Genomic DNA, 21427 nt, shown 5'->3' on the forward strand with positions numbered 1-21427 from the left:
CGTGCCCTGACACAGCAGCTCCCCGAGGAACGGACACACACCGGTGACACACACACACGCGCTCTCGAATCTGCAGGGAGCGGCTCGCTCCTGCTCAGGCACAAACCCGGCGCTAAGCGCTGCTGGCACTGCCCCGTCCCATCGGCCCCATTTGGGCTCCGCGGTACAGAGGCATCCGCTGCCCTTCCCGAGAATCACAGCGACGTCGGGCAGCTCTGGAGCGCGGCGCGGAGAAGGGCCGGGACTCGCGAGCGCTGCAGAGCTCCCAGAGCCTTTGCTACAGTTACGATCTTCTCTGATTCGCAGGCAACTGCGGAGCAACACACTGGATTGCGGCTCCAGCCCCTGCGGTATCCGTTGAGGGACAGCTCTGACTGACACCCGAGAGGCTCTCGTGCATCCAAGATGTCAGACCTCATCCTCAAAGCCGGATCCGGAGAGGACTGCGGCCGCAGCGGGCGGGCAAGCCGCGATGCTGGTGGAAATGCACCGGGTCCGGCGTTGCTGAGTCACCGGAGCGGGGTAACCGCAGCCCGCACGGCTCTGCGGGGCTCGGCCCGCGTCCCCTCCCGCTCCCCGGCAGCAGCTGTCGCTGCCAGGCGGGACGGCCGCAATACCCGGCCCCGGGCGGGCCGAACCGCGCCGCGCTCCGGGGAGATGTCGGGGAGGAGGAGAGAGGTGCCGGCGGCGCGAGGAAAAGAGGGAGGACGGAGGCTCGAGGGGATGCTGCCGGGGGGCGGCCCCCACCTGCTGCCGCCGTCGCCCCCGGGGCGCTCACCTTCCGTCGCATAGCTGTGGTCTCGCAGGAAACTGCTGTTGATCTTGCGGGTCTCAACGTCCTCCTCCATTGACGGCGGGCTGGCGGGCTCGGGGCGTCAGCAGCCGCAGCCGCGGATCCATCATCCCCCCCCGCGCCCTGCTCCGCGGCGGCCGGCCGCGAAATGCGGCGGCGTGGGGGGAGCGCAGGGGCGGTGGAGCCGCTGGCTCCTCCCATACGGCACCGCACGGCTCCGCGCCGCGCTGCAGGGCGTGCCCCGCTCCGCCCGCCCCGTCGGGTACGGCGCAGCTCGGGCGGGCGCGGCGGCTCCGGGATGCTCCTACCGCGGCGCAGCTCTCGCCTGAAGGAGAACCGGGACTGGGAACGCGGCCCCTCACGGCCCGAACCGCAGTGCGTTGGCGATCTGACCGCAGGCCCCTTTTCTGGCAGAACAGAAGCCGCAGCGCGTCCCGAGCCACTGGGCTGACCGCGCCGCCAGCAGCGATACGGTGCGCAGCCGGGGCTGCTCCAGGGGGGTTCGCCGTGCCTCAGCTGTGGAAAGCGATCGGACTGCGAGGCAGTTATGGCTGCGAGGGTCAACGCGCGCCAGGGGAGCGGTGACACCACGAGGTGAGCAGCACAAGCGCAGGAACCACTAGGAAACTGAGCGTCCTGCACCTCAGGGAACATTTCCAACAGGACAGGCTTTGTTCCGGACGTGGCACCTGGTGCACTCCAAAACGAGACAATCCCTATTGGGTGTGTTTTGAGGGAATCAGCCTTGGCAGTGACTGAGCAGCTGTCAGACACAGAAATACACTAGAGGGTGATTTCCTCTGACTCCACCTCTGTTACTCGCTGCATCTGAACTCAGAAGTAGAACCCATACATGGTGTTGATATACAAGATATCCCCAGATGGGCAGTGATGCGTGCCCTGGGAACCAGCACGAGGGGACAGGCACACCTCCATGTCTCACACCAGAGCCACAACTGACACACAGCTTTCCTTCACCCAACTGCTGCCAAAGGAACACGGGCACATGAACACAGCCTGCGTCCTACCTGGGTGCCCACCTCCTGCAGCCCCTCAGTCCCTCCACAGAGCACAGTGCCACATCGGAGCATAACTGTTACTGGGACGGAGGGGAAACTTGGGATGCGGAGGGAGCAGTCGCAGATGTTGGGTGACACTGTAAAATACATTGCTGCACTGCAGTTTGATTTCTTCTCCTAACTGTAATATAACTAGAATCTCATTGGCAAGGTGCAGCATTTTATAGCCAGCAGCATTCTGTTGGGATGGCCCTGCCTCCTGGGGAGGTGTTTATTTCAGGGGAGCACGGGAGACAGCTTCTTCTGGTGAGGAAACTGAAGGACTCCATCGTGCACCTTGTGGGCAGGGCAGGGCCATGCCACGCAGCTGAAGAAGCTCACAGGTCCCCACAAACAGGTCTGGCTCCTACCAGACCAGATACCCCAACCTTGTGCATTCCCAGGTCCTCAGCTGTCTTCCCCCCCCCCCCCCCCCCCCCCCCCCACCAGTTCTGACATGCTGTCACTTGGAGGCTGATAGAAGGCGTTGTAAAACTGCACTGTGGAGAACACCAGCACTTATTGCTGACCCTGGGCAGGACAAACCACACCTCTGCACTTGTGTTCTTATCCACATCCATTTCCTGTCTGCAAAGAGGAGCTAATGGTCCCACAGTAAAAGAGAGAAGGAAAAGAAAGATTAAATGCATATATATAGACACACAGATATCTGATTATCTCTACCTACTACACGTGCTTGCCTGCAGGTAGGAACTTGCACCCTTTAAAGGATACAATCTGACTCAAGCAATTCCAACTCCAGAAAAGAAAGATGAAGATAGATATTTTTGAATAACCAAATGTTAACTTCCTCCCTTCAAGCCTCAGATGGCAACTCTTGGTCAAAAGGCAGCACACAGCTCAACCACAAGCTCTAGAAATGGTGGTAGATATTATTATTGAAACATAAGCACAAACCAGCACCTCCTTCCCTTTCTTTCCAGCAGGTTCTGCTTTCAATGTAGTTCCACTTCAACATGTGCCAGCTCCTTTCTACTTTATTAACTAGAAAAATTATCCTCATTATGCATAATTACAAATTCATAAGTCCTGCAAAGTTTCTCAATACACTGTAATACACCTGCGAGCCACCTGTTTGTTATGCAATGTGCATAGGAGCTGCATCATGAAATCCATTTATTCTCAGCTTTTTAAAATCCAGGAACGAGCCTCCACAATATCTAAAAGCATTAGCTGTCCTAAGCAGGAACCCATTTGCAGATTAAATTCGCCAAAGGTCAGCTTGGAGCTGTCACTGTTTCCCAAACTCCCAGGTGTCTCCACGTTCTGTACTTTGACATCTCCTGCAGAGCCAGGACACTTTCCACTCCACTGATTTTGCTTCAGTTAGAATAGGCTCTGTGCATGGTTTTCTGCAGGACCTATGCAGTGTATTAATAATAACTGAATCAAGTCTGATTTGATTCTCAGCATGAAGCTTGCATGAAAAACTTCCTTCATCAAATCTGTTTTTACCTTCACATCCATGAGTATTATTCTGTTTTCCTAATTGCTGGTATGTGTTAGAAAGGCATCTTTTTTTCTTTTAATTGTTTAATATATTATGAGGTAGCATTCCTTTTGAACCTCGAAGGTCTCTCTCCATTACCTTGGCTCATGCCACAAGTCATTCACAGCCCATGGAGCCCATGGATTTTGGGGAACACCTAGGAAAGTATGGCACTGCCCACCAAACACGCATCCAACCCAGCCATGGAAGGACGTGCACTGCAGGTGAATGTGCCCCAGGTGAGTACCTCGTGTGGGCTCTTCCCTCTCCACCTGCAGTCCCAGCACAGGACAGCCCTGTGGGCACAGGACAGCATGCGAGTCCCACTGCTGTTACGGGCATTGCAAAGCTCCTCATGGATTCCCCCATGCGGTGCTCCTAAGCTGCATCCGCAGGTTTCTCACGCAGTGCACCAAAAAAAAGACAACTGTGAAGCTTATTTCAGCATGACTTAAACCAAGACAATGAAATCTGGGAAGTCAGGCTGAGCGTAAGGGACAAGAAGCATGTCTCCCTCCCTGAGGGACTCAGGATCAGCACCTCAGGGCAGAAAAGGAAAGAAACAATTCATTGAATGCAAAATAGGCAGAGACTTCTGCTTCCCAAAGGGAATGTGATAAACTGATCTGCTTTGCCTCCACCCTTGCCGCATGCTGTTGCTGTGCTCCCTGGTTAGTGGTGCAACAGGAACGAGCACTGTCACATCTGGCCCTGGCTCAGAGATTACCTGCTCTTGATGTTTTCTCTTCTGCCTTGAATTAGACTGGGCAGTTTCTGTGACATTTTAGCAGCCCTTTCTTTGTTTTCACTCTTTTCCTGCTGAGTATTTTGTGTCAGGTCTGAGAAGAGCCTCCTCTGGCCCATTTTGCTACTTATACCCTTTTTTCAAGCAACCTCATTCAGTGCCCACTGCCAGCACTTCTCCTACCCGTATTTTAACCTGGCCAAAACTTCACTCATCTGCCCAATGCACTCTGGTAGTATAAACACTTCCTTAAAGGCTGCTTTGTGCCCACTACTCCAGCTAAACGCACATTATGGAACTTCAACACCTTGAACACTCCATCTCTTTTCACTTTTGGAAGCCACGACTCATTTGAAAGATTCTCCCCCTCTGATGTCACGCAGTGCACACCTATAGTCTCCATCCTGACAACAGATACCTTAAATGCAGCAAAGCTCATCCAGAGGATACCAGCACCACTGCAGCAATGCCCATTTTAACAATTGCCACCCTAGGGAACAAAGTCTTTCTCCCTTTGTACGTACAACAGCAGCTACAACTGAGCTAACGCAACTCTTTTTTTCAGTGTGAAACTGCTCTCTATTTTTGTCTGTGTTGCCAGAACTGCATGCCTAAGCACACGTGTGGCTGTGTGTACTTTGGATACACTGTTCATTTCTTCCATTAATTTTATCTTTCTTAGTTGAGGGACAATCACACTTCCTTTGGGAACTGTCTTCTATTCTGGCACACGAGCTGATCCGGCATATACTCATACACGTACCGCCTCAGGGTTCTCTGCTTAGCTCTTCTCATAGTTTGTTTTCCATTTCCTTGGGTCATTCTTGGCTAGCATCAGGATTTCCCTGAGGAACTGGTCATCTGCTGACTGTAAAAAGGGTTTTGCAGTTGGTTATCTACCTCATCCCTTACAGACATGGAACCATCTTATGTCTATCAGTGATGCACCAAAAGCACAGGCAGAGTTACTTGTGAAGTCTGTCTCACTCCACATGTATACATGCCATTTATACATATATATGCACATCTATACTATGAATTGAAAAGCTAACTAAGCAGGTGGAAATAACAATTGAATGCATTTAAATCAAAAAGAGATGCCGTTTGTGTGTCCCAAAGAGCAGACCTGGATCACCTACTGATTATTCCATAGCAACCCGACTTGTATTTCTGCACCTGCAACACCTGCTGTCCTGCTGAGAGGGACACAGACCAGCAGGCAGAGCAGTGAGCAGCACGGCAGCTTTGTGGATCACACAGCCCAGCACGGGTTGCCAGCACTCAGCCTGCTTGGCTGTGCTTGCCATCCATCCCTACCAGCCCGGCTTGTGCAAACAGGGACAGATCCCACCACCAGGAGCCCTGCACTGCTTCTGCCCATCCAGGCAGACACGGCCCATCTTCACACTCGGCCCACTGTCCTTCAGCTCCCTGTAGCAAACTGCTTCCCTTGGCAGCGTTTCCACCCGCATCCTGCAGGCAGGACGGGGCCGATGCTGACCTTGCCTGTGTCAGTGGCACACAGCAGAAACGCTCCCTAGGCAGTCAGTGCACCATGCAAACTGCACTGCCCCCAGGACGTTTTGAATCCATGGGATCAAACACTGTTCCTTGGTTTTCTACAGAGGAGTTCGATTTCAAATGCAGCTTTTTGAAAGCCAAAACGTGTTTCTTTTTATCCAACCACTCCTGATAACACAACAGATACCCTAACTGTGAAACTGTGGTGCAAACAAAGCCCTTCCAGGGAAGACTTGTTACAAACTGCAGCTTCTATTATTCTACAAATTATCTACCACTACAAACACATTTTTCTCTGCATTATTTCTAAACTACATTACTTCAGAACACATACAACACTCCCAGAACAGAATGAGACTATTTCTTTGAGGATCCAAGACTCCAACATTTTTAAAGGTTGTAATGTGACGAAAAATTCACATGTTCCTCACATCAGAGATATAATTAGCTTAAATAATTACTCAGTAAATAGGATTTCCCACGTCTGAAGATTAAGGCCACTTGTTATAGCATCAGTGTACCAGAACTCACTGAGAGCAGTTCATGCTAAGGAAAAAGCTTCTGCTTGAGAGCAGTGCTCCAGCTGAGGCCTCCTGTTGTGGTTGGGGCAATTTGCTGTCGTTGGCTTTTTGTCTGTCTTAACTTTCCATACAATCCACCAAAAACAACAGCGGAGTGACAGAAATTGATTTGTGTTGGTTGGGTATCCAGGTCTGAGATCAGTAGAAAGGATGCAAGACAATACTGGAACACTGTTCACAAGGCAGCTGTTTACAGGAAGTCTAAGGCCTAATAACTAAATCTAGTGAGCACAGGGTGGAAAAATAAGGGCAACATTTTGTTTATCACATTTCCCTATTGATTTATTTCCAGTTGGTGAAAAAAAGTCCTACTGTTAATTCCGATGTATTAGGCAGCAATATAAATACAACAACATTTTAGATTTGGTCACTGTATAGAAGAACATGTGAATTTGCGTGTGCTTTTGAGCAAAAGAAACACTGTAAAACTATACTGAAGATAATTTGCTTATCCTCCCAATGGAAGCATGCTTCAGCTTTGTGCGCCCTTCATCCGCTGCTCGTGGGATGCAATGTGAACAGGCTGATTTCTCTCTCACAAACTTTAGGGATCAGATGCTGTTGGTGTCCGTTCCAGTGAACAGCCCTCCAATAGCATCCTTCCTCATCATTCACCACCATCCTGCTTTAAAAAGTCTGGTCATGGAGCCAAGGCTGAAAAAGAATTCCACGGTGCAAAGATTGCAGTCACACACTTCAGCAGCGAAGAAAACTGGAAAGCTACCAAACAACCAACATTCTGTAACCCAGTTATCCATCAGCTGCCTGACCAGAAGCACCACAAAGGAGAAAATCGGGTTAGTTAGACCCAGAGAAAAAGCTGAGTTTGTCAGGCAATGCATTTCTACAGAGCACTCAGAAGCTTCCCCTCACAACCCAGGATGAACATTGTCAGCATGACTACTTAAGATTTATTTCTATTAAATCAACACTGAATACACAAGATTTTGCATGGCTCCAAAGGTGGATTTTATTTGAAAGGACTTATGCTAATACAAGGCACCAACACATCATCATTTTGAATCATATATTCTAAACTGCGATTACTCCACTGCCTTCATTTCATTTGAATGTGGACTACAGCAAAAAGTAATGAAATCACAGCATAAATCTAAGCAGGGCTGCCTACATCTTATAACACAAGCACAGCCAGTTCTACAATACTGCAAGCCTTTGCACTCGGATTATTACATAGGAATCATCCTGCTTGTGTTCAAATGTCATCTAGCAGCAGAACCGAGCAGAACACTTGCATACAGCATGGCCATCCATATAAAACTGAAAGCACACGGGCTAATCAGCCAGACAGGATTAACTCCCCAAAGAAAACAATATTGCACGTCTGGCAGAGCAGCAGTTCTGACCTGCACTGGGATTAGTTTGTTCTGCAGTCATCGAAGGATGGCTGCCCAACCATCATGGTGGGAAGCTCAACGTCGGGTAGGGCAAAATAAAACCAGTGTTGGCTGCAATACTGGAAGCCAGACGATTCAGGAAGCCCAGATCAGCCACCTGCAGGCAGATCTCCACGCTGACTGTTCTGAAATTCACAGCAGCCTGCGATTTTTAGTGACCCTCTGCAGAGCACCAAAGCACATTGCGCTCCCTCGTGCTCATCGCCAGCTCCTTCCTCACAGCTGACTTGACAGAAAGACACAAGTCTGCAGGCAACAAAGTAAGACTGAGATCCATTTGAGTGCTGGAAAGCAAGCCCAGCCCCACTCATGCTTAATTGCACATGGAATGTATTTTAAGCACAGAACTATTTTGGTATGAGAAAAATCAACAAGTCATCATAACATACTCTGATTCATCCACTTCTTTGGCACTGTAAAGCCACACTGTTCTACAAGAATGGCAGGGTTGTCACAGGAGATGACAGCCGTGGCATTCAGCACGTGAATTTCCTGCCACAACACAGCTGAGTAAAGGGAGCAGGAATGGAAAGCACTTGAAAGGAAAGCAGTTCCGCCCATCCAGGGCTGCCCATCGGCAGGGTAGAAACCACGCGATGCTCACATCACACCTACACGTGCATCTCATCATTATCTCCTATAAAACTAAGTCCTTCAGATAATAATCTCTCAGCTTCAATCACGTTCATATTTGAAGTGTCTGCATATTAATGGAAGGCCGAGAAATGTTACTCTTTTCCTGTTCAACATTGCTTACATGAATGTGCTGCTGAATTTAGATGGCAGTGCTCCTTCGCCATGACTCAGAGCCACAAAGAGGGAACAACAGTGACAAAGTCAGTAAATCCAGCAGTCCATGGCTCCTCTTTAAGCCCAATTTCTACTTTTGAAAACCTCCAGGAGGAAAGATGGCATGTGAATGTTGGTTAAGGAAATAAATGCAATGAAAGAACATCGCAGAGACAGGATTCAGATAGAGAACGCTTTAGGACATGGGCCAGGTCTGTGCTCTCCATTCACAGACACATTTTAACAAAACAAAGCAATTGCGCTTCCAGATCAAAGTGAGCAAGGATACCTTGGGAACAACAAGAAGGGCACCATGAGGACCCTTGGAAGTTTGCACTGCTTCTCAAAACGCTAACGCTGTAAAACTAATATTTGTATGCCACTGGTATTTACATCTACTCTACCTCGTCGTGTGGAAAACAAACCTGAAAAACTGTTAATTAATAAAAGATATCACGTCTTATTACCGTTTGTATAGTAATTACAAAAACCACAAATCCATCTGTTAAGTAGTCAGCAAACAAGACAAATGACTGTGTTATGTTAAACAGATTATAAAATGCCTCAGGGAAGGAATCTAATAGCCCTGACCAACCACGAACCAACAGCCTGCTCTGCCACACGGGTTACAAGCAAGCACCAAGCGTGCGTGCTCTCACACAGATCTGCATTCTCAAAAGCATTTCCTGCACTGCACATACTAACAATGTGAGCAGTGAGGCCACATTCCGTGCAGAAGAGTCTACATTGAAACATACTGATGTGATCATTAAGATTTTATTGTCCCTCAGAAAAATTACTTCCTAAAACAGACAGCTATCTCCACCAAGATGAAACTGAAACAATATGCAAAGTAGCATTAAATCTAATTGCCCAATCCATATGGGAATGCAGTTACTTTAATCCAATTTAAGAAACAAAATTGATTCTATTCTTGTCATGTTTCCTAATGATTTCTGAACATTTAAAGGAAGAAAACACTCTTTATGGGGAGTAATTGATTCATTTGTACGTTCTGTGGGCACTCAGCACAGCACCAAGGCAACAAAACACCGAGCATCTTGCTCTTCACGTGTTTGAAATTCTGTGCCAGTTGCTTCATGCCATGGCCACTCACCTAGAACAATAACCACACTAGCTAAAGAAAAAAGGCATTGGTGCATTTCAGGTGGTTATCCTGAGTTCACACAGACTAGAAACTCATTCAGCCTGGCCTGTAGCAGCACACGCCAGAACTGCTGCAGAAAGATGCCCTGAGATAAGAGGTTACACACTCAGCTTCTCCCAGACAAAGCACAGATGTTAGCTCCTATGAACACATGCCTTGCTCCATCTCCTGCAGCCCTCCTATCCAACTCCCCACACCTGATCAAAGACCTAAACCCTATTTTATATCTATCCACACAGCCTCTCTGCTAAGGTCTGTTAGCAGACATTACTGCGCTTAATTTTCCCAACACTCACATTTATGAGAATAAAGTGCCAAGAGTATGACAGCAACATCTTCCTCACTCCTGCCCTCAAATAATGCATCAAAAAGACGTGGCTGTGACATTCCATCAAATGTACTTTCCTTGGCCACCTCAGTCACACAAGTGAAATTTCGTCAGGGGCTGAACTGCCCTTGGAAAGCAACAGGGGAGCAGCTGTCTGTGTGCAGGCAGCAGAACGAGCTCAGCAGTGATGCTGAGGACACACAGCAGCTGCTCCAGCCCAGAAAGAAACCACATACGGTGTGGAGAACGCAGCCCCAAAACCACACGGGATGGGGAGCCCCTCCCCTACCATTCTGCTAACCATTCCTGTGAAAATTCTGTAAGTACTTCGTTCCAGACTAAGACAACAAAGGGAGTAAGGAAAACAAACATCCATCGTGATAGAACACTGCATTTGAATACAAAACACATCCACAAGAAGCACCAGGTCCTGACCTCATCCCCATTTGCACTTATTTTTCTATTCTCTAGCTTCTTAATGCACAATGCCTTCATAAAGACGTTGTGCAGATTAATTAGGTAATGTTTTAAAAGCCTTTTTGATGCCATTTAGTGCTAAATGTCTTCATTATGCAGGTGGGCAGAGCAGCTGGAATAGGCACAAGGGGAAGATATTTGTGGCAGAGATCAGACAGCGTGGTGGAAGAACCAGGCTGAGTTGCACTGAGCTCAGACACACAGGAAGAGATCCTCAGAAATAAACTGGTAAGGACTGAGTCCTGAGAGCCATGGAGCATCTGCTGCTCCCTGCACAGCCAGCGAGGCCACAGGCATTCCACAGACACAACCATGACTGTTCAGTGCTTATAGGAATGCAGCCCATAAGAAACAGAGCAATGCACACCAAAAATCACACGCAGCTGTACACAACTACACTGAAGAACATCTGATGGAGACCAGGAGTCCCATCTCACATCCATCCCATGCAGCACTGCACCACACTGGGTACAGCCACATGTGTTTGCATCCCTCTCCCCTGCACACCCGCAGCCTTCTATGCAGACTCAGGTCACCTCAGCTCCACACTGAGGACATCAGAGGGAAATTCTTTAGAGAGAGAGTGGTAAGGTGCTGGAACTGCTGCCCACAGAGGTCGTGGATGCCCTGTCCCTGCAGGTGTTCAAGGCCAGACTGGATGGGGCCCTGGGCAGCCTGGTGTGGTATTACCGGTGGCCCTGTGGCAGGAGGGTTGGAGATTCATGATCCTTGAGGTCCTTCCAACCCTGGCCATTCTGTGATTCTTCTTACACACAGACCCTGCTTGGCAGCAGCGGGGCTCCACCAGCACGCAGGGCCCTGGCGCTGGGCACAGAGCTCCCTCCCTAGAAGCCAGACCATCACATCTCCCCAGGCACCATGATGGCCTTCTCCCTCTGCCCACATCACAGAGTTGGTGTCTCTCACACCTCCAGCTCCCAGTCAAGTCCAGCAGAGTAGGAGCAGAAGAAACAGAAGAGAGCAGGTCTGGTGCCACACACATAAACACTCAGAGTGTGGTCTTACAAGCTTCATTTCCAGAAGAAACTGAGCTTAAAAAAGGTCACATTATTCTGGAAAAACGCATAGAAGGAAAAAGCAAAAAGCATTGCTGGAAATGGCTCTGCATAAGGACAAGAACTGATGACGTGAAGCGCACCGGAATTTGTGAGAGCTCACTAAGATCAGTGTTTAATTCTACTGCTGAGACAATAGGTGGCCTACAGTCACAGCCAGCTGAGCACTCCCAAAACTGCTGCAACAGGAGAACAAAATGAAGAGTACTGAACTGTGTGCTGGAAAACATTACTGGGTGCCTCAAACTTGCATTTGAAAGGAATTGCTGATTCTGAATAAATCCACCATATGGCTTTACAAAGCACTGATAAAGCACTTATTTCTCAAATATAGCAAGATCAGTCTACGATGGCCTGCTTTTCTTTTATCATCTGCATTAGGAAATCATTCATAGTATCAAATACAGTTTAGATTGCTACCAAATAGTCAGTAGCCTTTCACAAGAACAGTGTTATGTGTATTTTAATCACACCAGCATGTCTTCACTACGATGTCAAAATATTTAAGTAATTTCTAGGCTTTTTTTGTGACTTTGCTGCAGCAAATTTGCCTTCAGAAAAAGAGAAAGCTTAAATCTCAGACTCCTGTTTCCATGGATGGTTCCACTGAGTTGATACACTTGGGCTCATGGTTCCTCTTGCACTTCACCAACACAGTAATTTATAAAATTCCCAGCTGGGTTCAGTGCAGAGAAACCAAGCCGCTGCAGGTTGTCACTGGGCATTCACAATCCAGCCCCACCAGCCCCAGGCAGCAGCTTCAGATCTCCAGGTGTCACCAGGATCACAGCGGGGAGCACTGCAGTGCTGCAGGGCAGGTCCTGCAATGGTGCAGAGGCCAAGCTGTTGAGTTGAGAGCAGAGGCAAGTTCCCTGCTTGCTCCTTGCAGGTAGACATCCTGCCAGCCCAAAAGCACTGAGTTGCATCTCAAGGCACAGGAGGAGGAAAGAGGTCTGCTCAGGGGCAATGCTTCCTGGCCAGCAGCTCCTCCTCCTGGCTGCACAGCCCAGTCAGGTCTGTTCAGAGCAGGACAACAGAAGGGTACCTTAGTGCCAATTTAAGGACTAACTAAATATAAAGGAACACCGGCAAGCTACAGCAGAACCCGTGTTTAATGACATAATGGAAACACTCTGGAGCCCTAGAAATGTGCTCTTAAATGTGCTCCTTTGTGTTGCTGAAGCTGGTTTGACACACAACTGCAAGAAGCCTTAGCGCTGGGCAGCCAGGAAAGCAGTGGTTGCGCTGGGATTTCTGATTAGAACCAGCACAGGAAGGGGAGCGACACACCAACACAAACGGGGAGAAGAAAAATCACCTCTAAAACCCTCTGATAATAGGGTGGAATATCTGCAACTAAAAGCATCTTTGATATAAACAAACAGCCAACCTGAGTAGCACTATCTGTGTCTGAAGGAGGAAGCAGTTCGGCTGCCTGCAGGCACTCAGGATGACCCCATCAGTGCAGAAGGGCCACAGAGCTCAGCAGGGACGCAGCGCAGCTCAGCCCTGCAGTTCAGATGCTGCTGCCTGGAACTTGACAGCCCATCAGATGTATCACAGGCCACGGCCATACGGGCCTTATGTCACATCACCCGTCCAGGAGGGCTCCGAGGGAAGGGGCAGCTTTCCACAGACAGCACAGCCAGAACTTATCCATGAGAACTGTTCTGTGTTTGTGCTTCTGACACCAAATGCATGAAGGCCATTCTACCTGGAGCCAATATCAGCCAGTCATCATTACACTTCTGGTCCGAGCACTTCCCTGCAGATGCTTTACAGCGCTTTATAACATCAACCCAACAAGTTCCTGTGTTGCTATATGAAACCAAGGACCTTGTAGAATGTCAGTGGTCAGACCCACAGGAGAGCTGCCTGCCACCCCAGAGCCCAAAGAATATCACTTTATTTACAAAAATGACGAAGTAAATATAATTAGAGAATGTACCCTCCCAGCCTGGAAACAAAGCTTCAGGAGAAGGCCTATGAGACACCCTTAGTAAGCAGCTTATGTAAGCAGCATGCAACTCTAATAACCACCTCCCCTGGCAGCACTAATCCTAGATCCATCCTTTCAATCTCATCTTAATTAAACTCAAAAAGCCTACAGGCTCAGCCTGGGAGTGGATGTTGAGCAGAAGACCATTCGCAGTGACAAATGCTGCAGTCAGAGAATTTCCCAGCTTTCAGCCTTCCCTTACAGCAAGCGGGTTGCTAACATGCCAGACTTCATACAGCCTGGTCCAGGTGCACTTCACCTGAGATCTACAGCCCCAGCAGCACCTCAGTGACACCCAACCACATCAAGGCAAAGAGCCCCCAGGGCCTCAGCATGAGTGTGAGGGACTGTCCTCAGCTCATCCAAAGGTAAAATGTGAAAAACTTCCTCAGCTGTGCTCATGCAGACATCTCTTCCTGGCCCCGGTAGGATATGGAGATTAATTCCTTTCTAACAGCAGCTCAGTATCAAACCAATGAGAATTTAAAATGAAACTCAATCCAAACTTCACCCAATAGCTCTGGGAGAGCACAAATAAGGCCGCACTTTAGTTTGGGAAATTAGTGCCTATGATGCACTTCTGTAGCATTAAGATGGTCTCCAGCTCAGGCCTCATCTACGCCTAGAATTTACTGCTTTATGTATTTCAAATAAAAAAAAATACTACCACTTGAGGGTAGTTGTACCAATTATGGCTGTAAGCTTACAATAGCATAAGAACTCATCCATGGCCTCAATACTCAAGTGTTTACATTAACAGATCTCATTTACGCATATGAAGCACGTTTATGTTGCACTAAAGTTTGGAAACATCTAACTTGATTTTAAAAATTTCAGCTTTTATTGAAGAAAGCATCAGCTGTGGCTTAGACCTCTGTGCTGGCTCATGTTGGTGTTCAGTGCCTGCAATGAGCTCCCAAGCCAAAGCTCAACATGTGCTCTGAATGGGAGCTGCCATCAGCGGGGTGCAACTGTGCTGACGTCAGCTCAGCATGAAGGACACAGCAGAGGATCTTCCCCAGCAAAGGAGCAGCGACCATCCGCAGGCAGTCAGCAGAGTTGCACACACAGAAGATGTGACACGGATCCACAGGAATCCTGGTGGGACCTCAGGGACAGGCAGAAGGACCTGCTGCTGCAGGTGAGGAACATGATGTCAGCACACTGGGGCCGTTGGTGGCTGCAGAAGGATGCTAACCAGCTGGCAAACTGCCTCCCATTGCACCGCCTCACACCAATCAGCCAGTGAGCATCATAACCTCACACAGCTGCACCTGGGCTCCTCCCAGGGGTGAGATAACAGAAAACAATGTTTCGTTCTCCCCAGTGTCTACTTTGTTGTTGTTACAGCCTCCTGAGCCCACAGCATCACATACCCTGGAAGGAGGAACGGGAATCACTTAGAAACACACAAAGGTCTGTCTCAACTCTCATGAGCCCCTCTTCAGTGTGCAGGAGGATGCTGAGGGGCAGCAGCAGTCACTGACCTCCCAAGTGCCTGGACACAAAACCAGCACAGTGCAAACAGGGGGGCTCCACTGCCCACCCCCCACTGCTGCAGCGCTGTCCCAAAGCCCAGTGCCAGGCACCAGTGCTGCACCACCCCCAGGGAACACCAAAAGCCTGAGTATGGGCTCAGAAAATGAAGTACAAAGAAATCACCCCAAATGCATTCTCTCTCTCTCTCTCATCTTTGACTCTCTACCTCTTAAAAGACAAAACTCTGTGTATTAAAGAGAGACTTCAAGCTGAGTTCCTAATGGCACCCTAACATCTGTCAGTGCCTCGTGCACTTTTCCACACTGAAAGTGCTCTGAGAGCATCACCATTCAGACAGAAACGTATCTGATTGCTTTCTATGGCAACAAAAACACACTGCGCTGAGAGAATATAATTGCAACTATAAAGCTCTGTTTCTGCAAGAGCTGAAATAATCATCATCTTCTATAAATTCCCAAAGGCGATACAGAACAAAATAAAAACCTGTAAGAACATATATGAATAATGAAAATGTTTTTGTTTTTCTAGAAGGCCTTGAAATGGACAAAGGAAGGGAAAATACAAAGCAGATGCAACAGCCACAGCCAAGGAAAGATATTTTCAGCTCCTGAGTTACCACCACAAGAATGCGGGTGCACCATTCATCCCAGTGGAGAGAACAGACCCGTGCCTACCACTGATACGCCTGAATAGCAATGACTGAACCTGGCAGCCCCAGACTGGGGCACCATGCCAGCCTGTGAGCAGCACTCTGCTATCAGAGCTCCCCATCACCTCCCGCATGGGCAGAGTTTGTTATTTCTTGTACAGAAGAATCCAGACAGGGGCCTGCTGCTTTCCTCCTCTCCCACTGAAGCTCATTTCCATGTCTGGCACTCAGCAGGAACTGCTGCTGACACATCCAGAAGGGCTGGACTGTGTTTCAACTCCACAGGAGAAAAGACAAGCAAATAAATAGAATTTGATGCAAAGAAACAAAGCCTTAAGCTCGCTAGAAGGAGAAATAGTTTTCATATACTGTATTTCATTTTCGCACTATGCCCATAATTTTGGGCAAAGTATTCCCCCTTCCCCCTCACTAGAAACAATCCATATCTTTATGGCTGCACAAAACTCCGTTTGCCGTTACAGAAATAACAAAGCAGGCAGGATTCCTGCACATGGAAGGATGCAGTGAGATTAGGGGGAAGCTGATACACCATTCCATCCAAACAGTTGAAGAACAGCTAAATCAGAGAATGCAATTACCGTAGAAAGCTCAGTCTCAACTTAGCATTCTCCTCCATGGGCAGCCTGAGCTAGTATTAAACACAGAGGTTGGTGGCCCTGCCTTTGGCAGGGGTCTGGAGCTTCATGATCCTTGAGGTCCCTTCCAACCTGGGCCCATTCTGTGATTCCATTGCCATTAAACTAACGGCCTCTCTAATTAGAGACTGCTAGTTACACCAACAGTATTTGCATGCATACACACCATCACTGTGCCTATAGAGCACGTACCAACCTGCAATATTAGCACTGTTTCAAGTGCAATTTACGTGCTCTTCTCCAGCGCAATTCAGAGCAGCCGCGGAGCTCCCACCTGCTGCTGCCGACCGGCTCACCAGAAAAACAAACACGCGTGCTGCTGCACAGTGCATAAGGCCCATGGTAACACCCCCAGAAACGAACTAAGGAGAGCCGGTGCCTGTGGGCTCCCTGCTGCCAAGGCTGTGAACGTGAAGCTGCCGTCAGGCACTCGGCGCCGGCTCTGCACAGCGCGGCACGGAGCCGGGGAGCAGGACGCTGCTGGCACCGCTCACACTGCCACCCTGCGGCGCTTCCCTTTAACTGATGTTTAACGCCTGCGATCGCTTAAAGCACTTCCATCGGCTGCCACACGAGCGGCCCCTCGCTTTGCCTTTACCGCCTCCCCCGCGCTCCGCAGCACCTTGACCAAACACCGCGCTTCATGAAGGGCGCCGCTGGAATTCCTTTCTGCGCTCACCGCAGAGGAAGCTGCTGTCTGGAGCACGCGAGGAAGTAACCTTTTATTTCTCATATGCATTAATCAAAAATACTCTAAATGCCAAAATCCAAGCCCAGAGGTGCCCCCGAGGCAAACAGCTCAGTTTTAAGGTGCCTTTGGTAGAGCTACGGTGTTAAAGATCCCCTAAAACTCTCTCCTTCGAGCTTAAGCTTTAACATCAGCTCGTATGTAAGTGAAAAAATGTTACAGCCTTCAGGATCACCTGCAGAAAGGCAAAGCTTCAACGAAAACAAAGTTACAGTTACCTCTGGGATCTGACACGCAGACACTGCTGTGCTATTTCGTAGCCTTGCTGAGAAAAGTCATCTGGAAATTAAAACCTAACTTTTAACTTAACAGGAAAGCCACATTTTGGCCTCTCAGTGACTGAAACTTGCAGGCATTAGCATATTCAGTAAATAGTCCATTTAAATGCCGTTTTCATCACATAGTGTATTTTTCTTCCACTAAAACAGTGTTTAATCTCCAGCTAAGCTCAGTTCTGTTAAGCTCCTAAAGCAGCAGATCGACATCCTTAAAGTCATCCCAGCAAAAGAGGTAAGTTGCTCCAGACTTCTCGTACCACAGCTTGTGCTGTGCAGCCATTTGTAGCTCTACTTTGTCAAATAGTGACACTGAACAGAGACCACCCAGGACACACACCTGCAAAGCGTATTTTCATGTATTACACAAACCTGAACAGCAAGCAGAGCCCAAAGCACACCTGAGTGCAGGGTTGAGGTGCAGAAGGATGTTTGAGGCTCACCACAGCCCCAGGCAGCCCGAGCAGCACCACCTCACAGCAAGGCCAGCAGCTCTTGGCAGCAGCTGTGCTTTCTGCACAGACCCAGCTGCACACACAGGTGTCAGAGCCAAAGCTGAGATGCAGACCTGGGGTCAGGGAAACCGAGGCTGCTCTGCAGGAGACCAGCAAGTTGCCATTTTACCAGGTGGCAGAGATCATAACTAATCTGTGTGCCACTGCCCTCTGCGCACACTTCTGTAGCTTTTGAAGAAATGTGGAGGTGCTTTATGTTTAACCTTCCCACAGGAGGGACCTCAGCTGCAGAGGGAGGAGAGCTCACTGCCACACGCAGAGCTGCACAGACCGAGGCTGGCAGACGAGCAGGGGCAGCACCCAGCTTGGGGTGGCACGCCACGTCCTGGTGCTCCCCAGTTTGACCCCCGTTGGCTCTGCCCTCCCTTGTGGGGAAGACACCGGGGACAAAGGCGCGCTGTCCTTGCAGGGAGTGGGGCTGTGCCCACCCTCACTGTGCAGCCCTGCCAGGCACTGCCCTGTGCCACCACACAGCTGCGGCTCAAGCAGAGCATTGCCTGGGAGCCAGCCATTGTCCAGAGGCCATGAAAGAAACATTCAAACGTGTCATATTTACCCCATCTATTCATTTAAATCTATTTATTCAGCTGCACGTTCAGCCCTCGAGCACTATGGCTGCAGACAGAGCGCAGTGGCTGCTCCGCACAGAGCGCTCTGTGGGGTCCCTCCCCAGGGTCACGGCAGGCCCAGCTCTGCTGTTCCCATCTGCTGTCAGCTGGGATCTGTTACAGCAATGTCATCAGAGCAGCTCTGCTGGTCAGCAGTGCTGACAAGATACACAGAGCCTGAGAAGGATCCCAAGATGGACAACGAGCAGGAGGGCACTGCGTGCACCAGCACAGCACAGCTCCAGCCCAGCATGGCAGCTCCCACACAGCCCTCCTCCGACCACCACAGGGCCTGGAGCTGTTCTGAGCTGCAGAGTGAAGCCCTCATCCTGGGAATACTTCTTAATTAATCTGATTGATGTTAACACAAAGATGCAACCGAGGACTGAAGATTCTCCTCAGAAGAAAGCAGATAAAACAACAACAATCCTTCCAAAACATCATCATGCTATCTACCCATGTTTTCTTTCAGCCCTGGTCCAATACTCAGATCCCCAGGCAACATGGAAAATCCACACTTGTGCCAGTGATCCTACTGAGTGTAGCTCAGAATAGGTAAATCATTAACAATACCATCTCCCAACAGAAAGTCAGCACTAATTCAATAGAAGGGCCAGATAGCAGCCAGCAGAGCAGCAACTGCAGCCAGGAGGATAACGTCATAAAGACAATAGAGACAGCAACTAATGAGACTCACACCCAGATGATGCCTTGTAATTGTACAGCAAACTCTTTGTTTTCCAGTTCTGCAGCTGTGATCCATGACTTTTTTCTGCACCCCAGACCACTTGTTGTTCTCTAACAAGTTACATTTTACCATTTCTCCCTTCACATCTGCATCTACAGCTGCTCAGATGAAGCATGGCAGGATTTCAAAACCCTTCGTTACCAGTGGCAGCTACTGCTCAACTGCACCACACAAAGCGAGCTGCACCATCCACGTGCTGCCTTAGTTTGGGGTACAGCTGATGTGGAAAATCTCTTCCCCCCCCCCCCCCCCCCCCCCCCCAACTTTCCAAGCAAATAGAAATCTATCCACAGTGCAGTGAGACATTGTTTTCTCCCCTCCACAAGAAAGAAAACCGGCCAGCACCAAAATTGCACATTAACAATACAGACCTCATGCTCGGCTTACTGAGCATGATCCCAAGGTACCTGCTCTGTAACCTCTTACTGAACTCCTCAGTTTAATCAACCTGCATTACTTGCACAAACAAAGAACGTACAGAGCTGAGCTGCAGCGTAATGCCACACTCCTGGTCAGCTCTTCAGGAAACAGTGAGAGGTGCTGGTGCAGACAGATGCTGAGTTTATCACCTGAGCCCACACACAGCAGCAACTCAACTCCAACCTTCACCTCATTCTCATTAGAGTTAATGAAACAGTATAAAATCTTCAGCACATATTTCTGAACTTAGTTTGAAAGCAGCAGTGATCAGTTCTCATCGTAGCATTCAGAATTTCAGCATTAAAGTATCAGAGCATTAAAGCATCACTCACATTCTGCGACACTAAAAACTGCATCTGCACCTTAACAACCCAGATCTCCTGGGCACATCTACAGGTTTAAGGGCGAGGAGTCTCAACTCAAGGACAATTAAATCTCAACTTCAGCTGAAGTATCCAAAATAACACTTGGTAGAGCAGCCAGCATTTCTCCTGGAAACACAGGACTACATTTCTGTGTTAGGTCTGGAAGAAAAACACACGCATGACCAAAACTTTGTAACCGTGACCTCAGAGCTCTCACTTCCCTTCTTTGTGCTCGCTTCCTTGGCTGCAGGAAAGGACATTGTTTGTGTAATTCAAAGGCTTTTTCCTGAGCATTACTTAGCTCAGGGTTTAAACAATCATCCATATCCTTGAGCTGAACATGTTGCAGAAACAAAAAAAAAAATTGTTTTTGAAAAAAAGCAGTTATTGTGATCAGCCTGTTTGTGTTCACACTGCTCACACATCTTGCGTTCACACGTACTGAAGTGCTTTGTTGTGTAACACGTTCCCCAGGTGGATCATTGCTGCAGCTCCTCCACTGCTCCAAGCCAACCTAACACTGTCATGAATACAGCTCCATCAAGGAACCATTGAACCCTTTTTCAGCACATAGAAACTATTAGAAGTCCACAGTGCATATTCTGTATCAAAGAAATATTTGGATTAGTTTTCAGTTCTCATGTCACCATGAAAACAACATAAATCCAAGTAGTTACTTTGCAATCTAAGTGACAGATTGAGAAATGCTCTTCTACAGCAATACTCCACCCTCAAACAGCTCAGGAGTAGCAAACCAAGTCCAAAAAGTTACAGAATTTGAGCCAACAATGCAAACTCCTCATCTTCAGCCAAGCTACAGGCACGCCTTTAGGGCCAGTGGAACACAAGTGTATGTTTCTGTGCATTTGAACAGGACTGAATTCAAACACATCACTCTAAACACCTGTTTGAATGCTTCACTGAGGTGCCATTGAGGCTCAGCTTGCCAAAGCTCTGACAAAATCTGAGGATGCAGATGCTGCTCTGAACCCTGTCACGTGCACTGGCACGAGGAGGCTGGCGCTTCAGGATGACATCGAGCACCAAGAGCTCAGTAGCAGTAACAAGTCACATTGCCACCAACATAGAGGTTAAAGGTGCCAGCTCCCCCCAGGTGAACCCTCTCCTTCTAATTCATTACCATAAACCAGCACATTCACAGGAAAGGTAACAATGCTGCAGCATTCCCACAGCATTAGAAGTGGGTGCAGAGGAAGATCTCTGCCAGGACAGCCACATGTGCGGGGTGATGTGCAGACGCTGCTGCTGGGCTGACAGTGGGAAGGACCTTCTCAGTCCTACAGGCTCAGCCCTCCTGCATCATCATCTGCTTGTGGAGCAGAGCCTGAAAGACCTGCCAAGGAAGCCCTGTGCTGGGTGCAGGCCTGGGCAGCATCTGAATCCCATCACTGAATCATCACAGCTTCACCCACAGAAGTTCCATCATTTGTGAATGTCTGTGCCCCACTAGATCAAGGTACAG

General features: G+C 48.8%; 1 protein-coding gene across 2 annotated transcripts in view; it reads right to left on the reverse strand.

The window, feature by feature from the left end:
* The window catches only part of PPP2R2B (protein phosphatase 2 regulatory subunit Bbeta), a gene marked incomplete at both ends in the record, with an annotated part of 63629 nt that overhangs the window by 40146 nt on the left and 2056 nt on the right, over positions 1-21427 (reverse strand). The window contains one exon of one of the 2 annotated variants that reach the window (XM_079542580.1): positions 779-848. The exons of the other annotated variant lie outside the window; for it this stretch is intronic. Coding sequence (XP_079398706.1) covers positions 779-848 — 70 coding nt within the window. Of the gene's footprint in view, positions 1-778; positions 849-21427 lie in introns of those variants that run through there. 2 annotated transcript variants of the gene reach the window in all.

This window comes from Tetrao urogallus (assembly GCF_951394365.1).
Source record: "Tetrao urogallus genome assembly, chromosome: 14".
Classification (NCBI taxonomy): Eukaryota; Metazoa; Chordata; class Aves; order Galliformes; family Phasianidae; genus Tetrao; species Tetrao urogallus.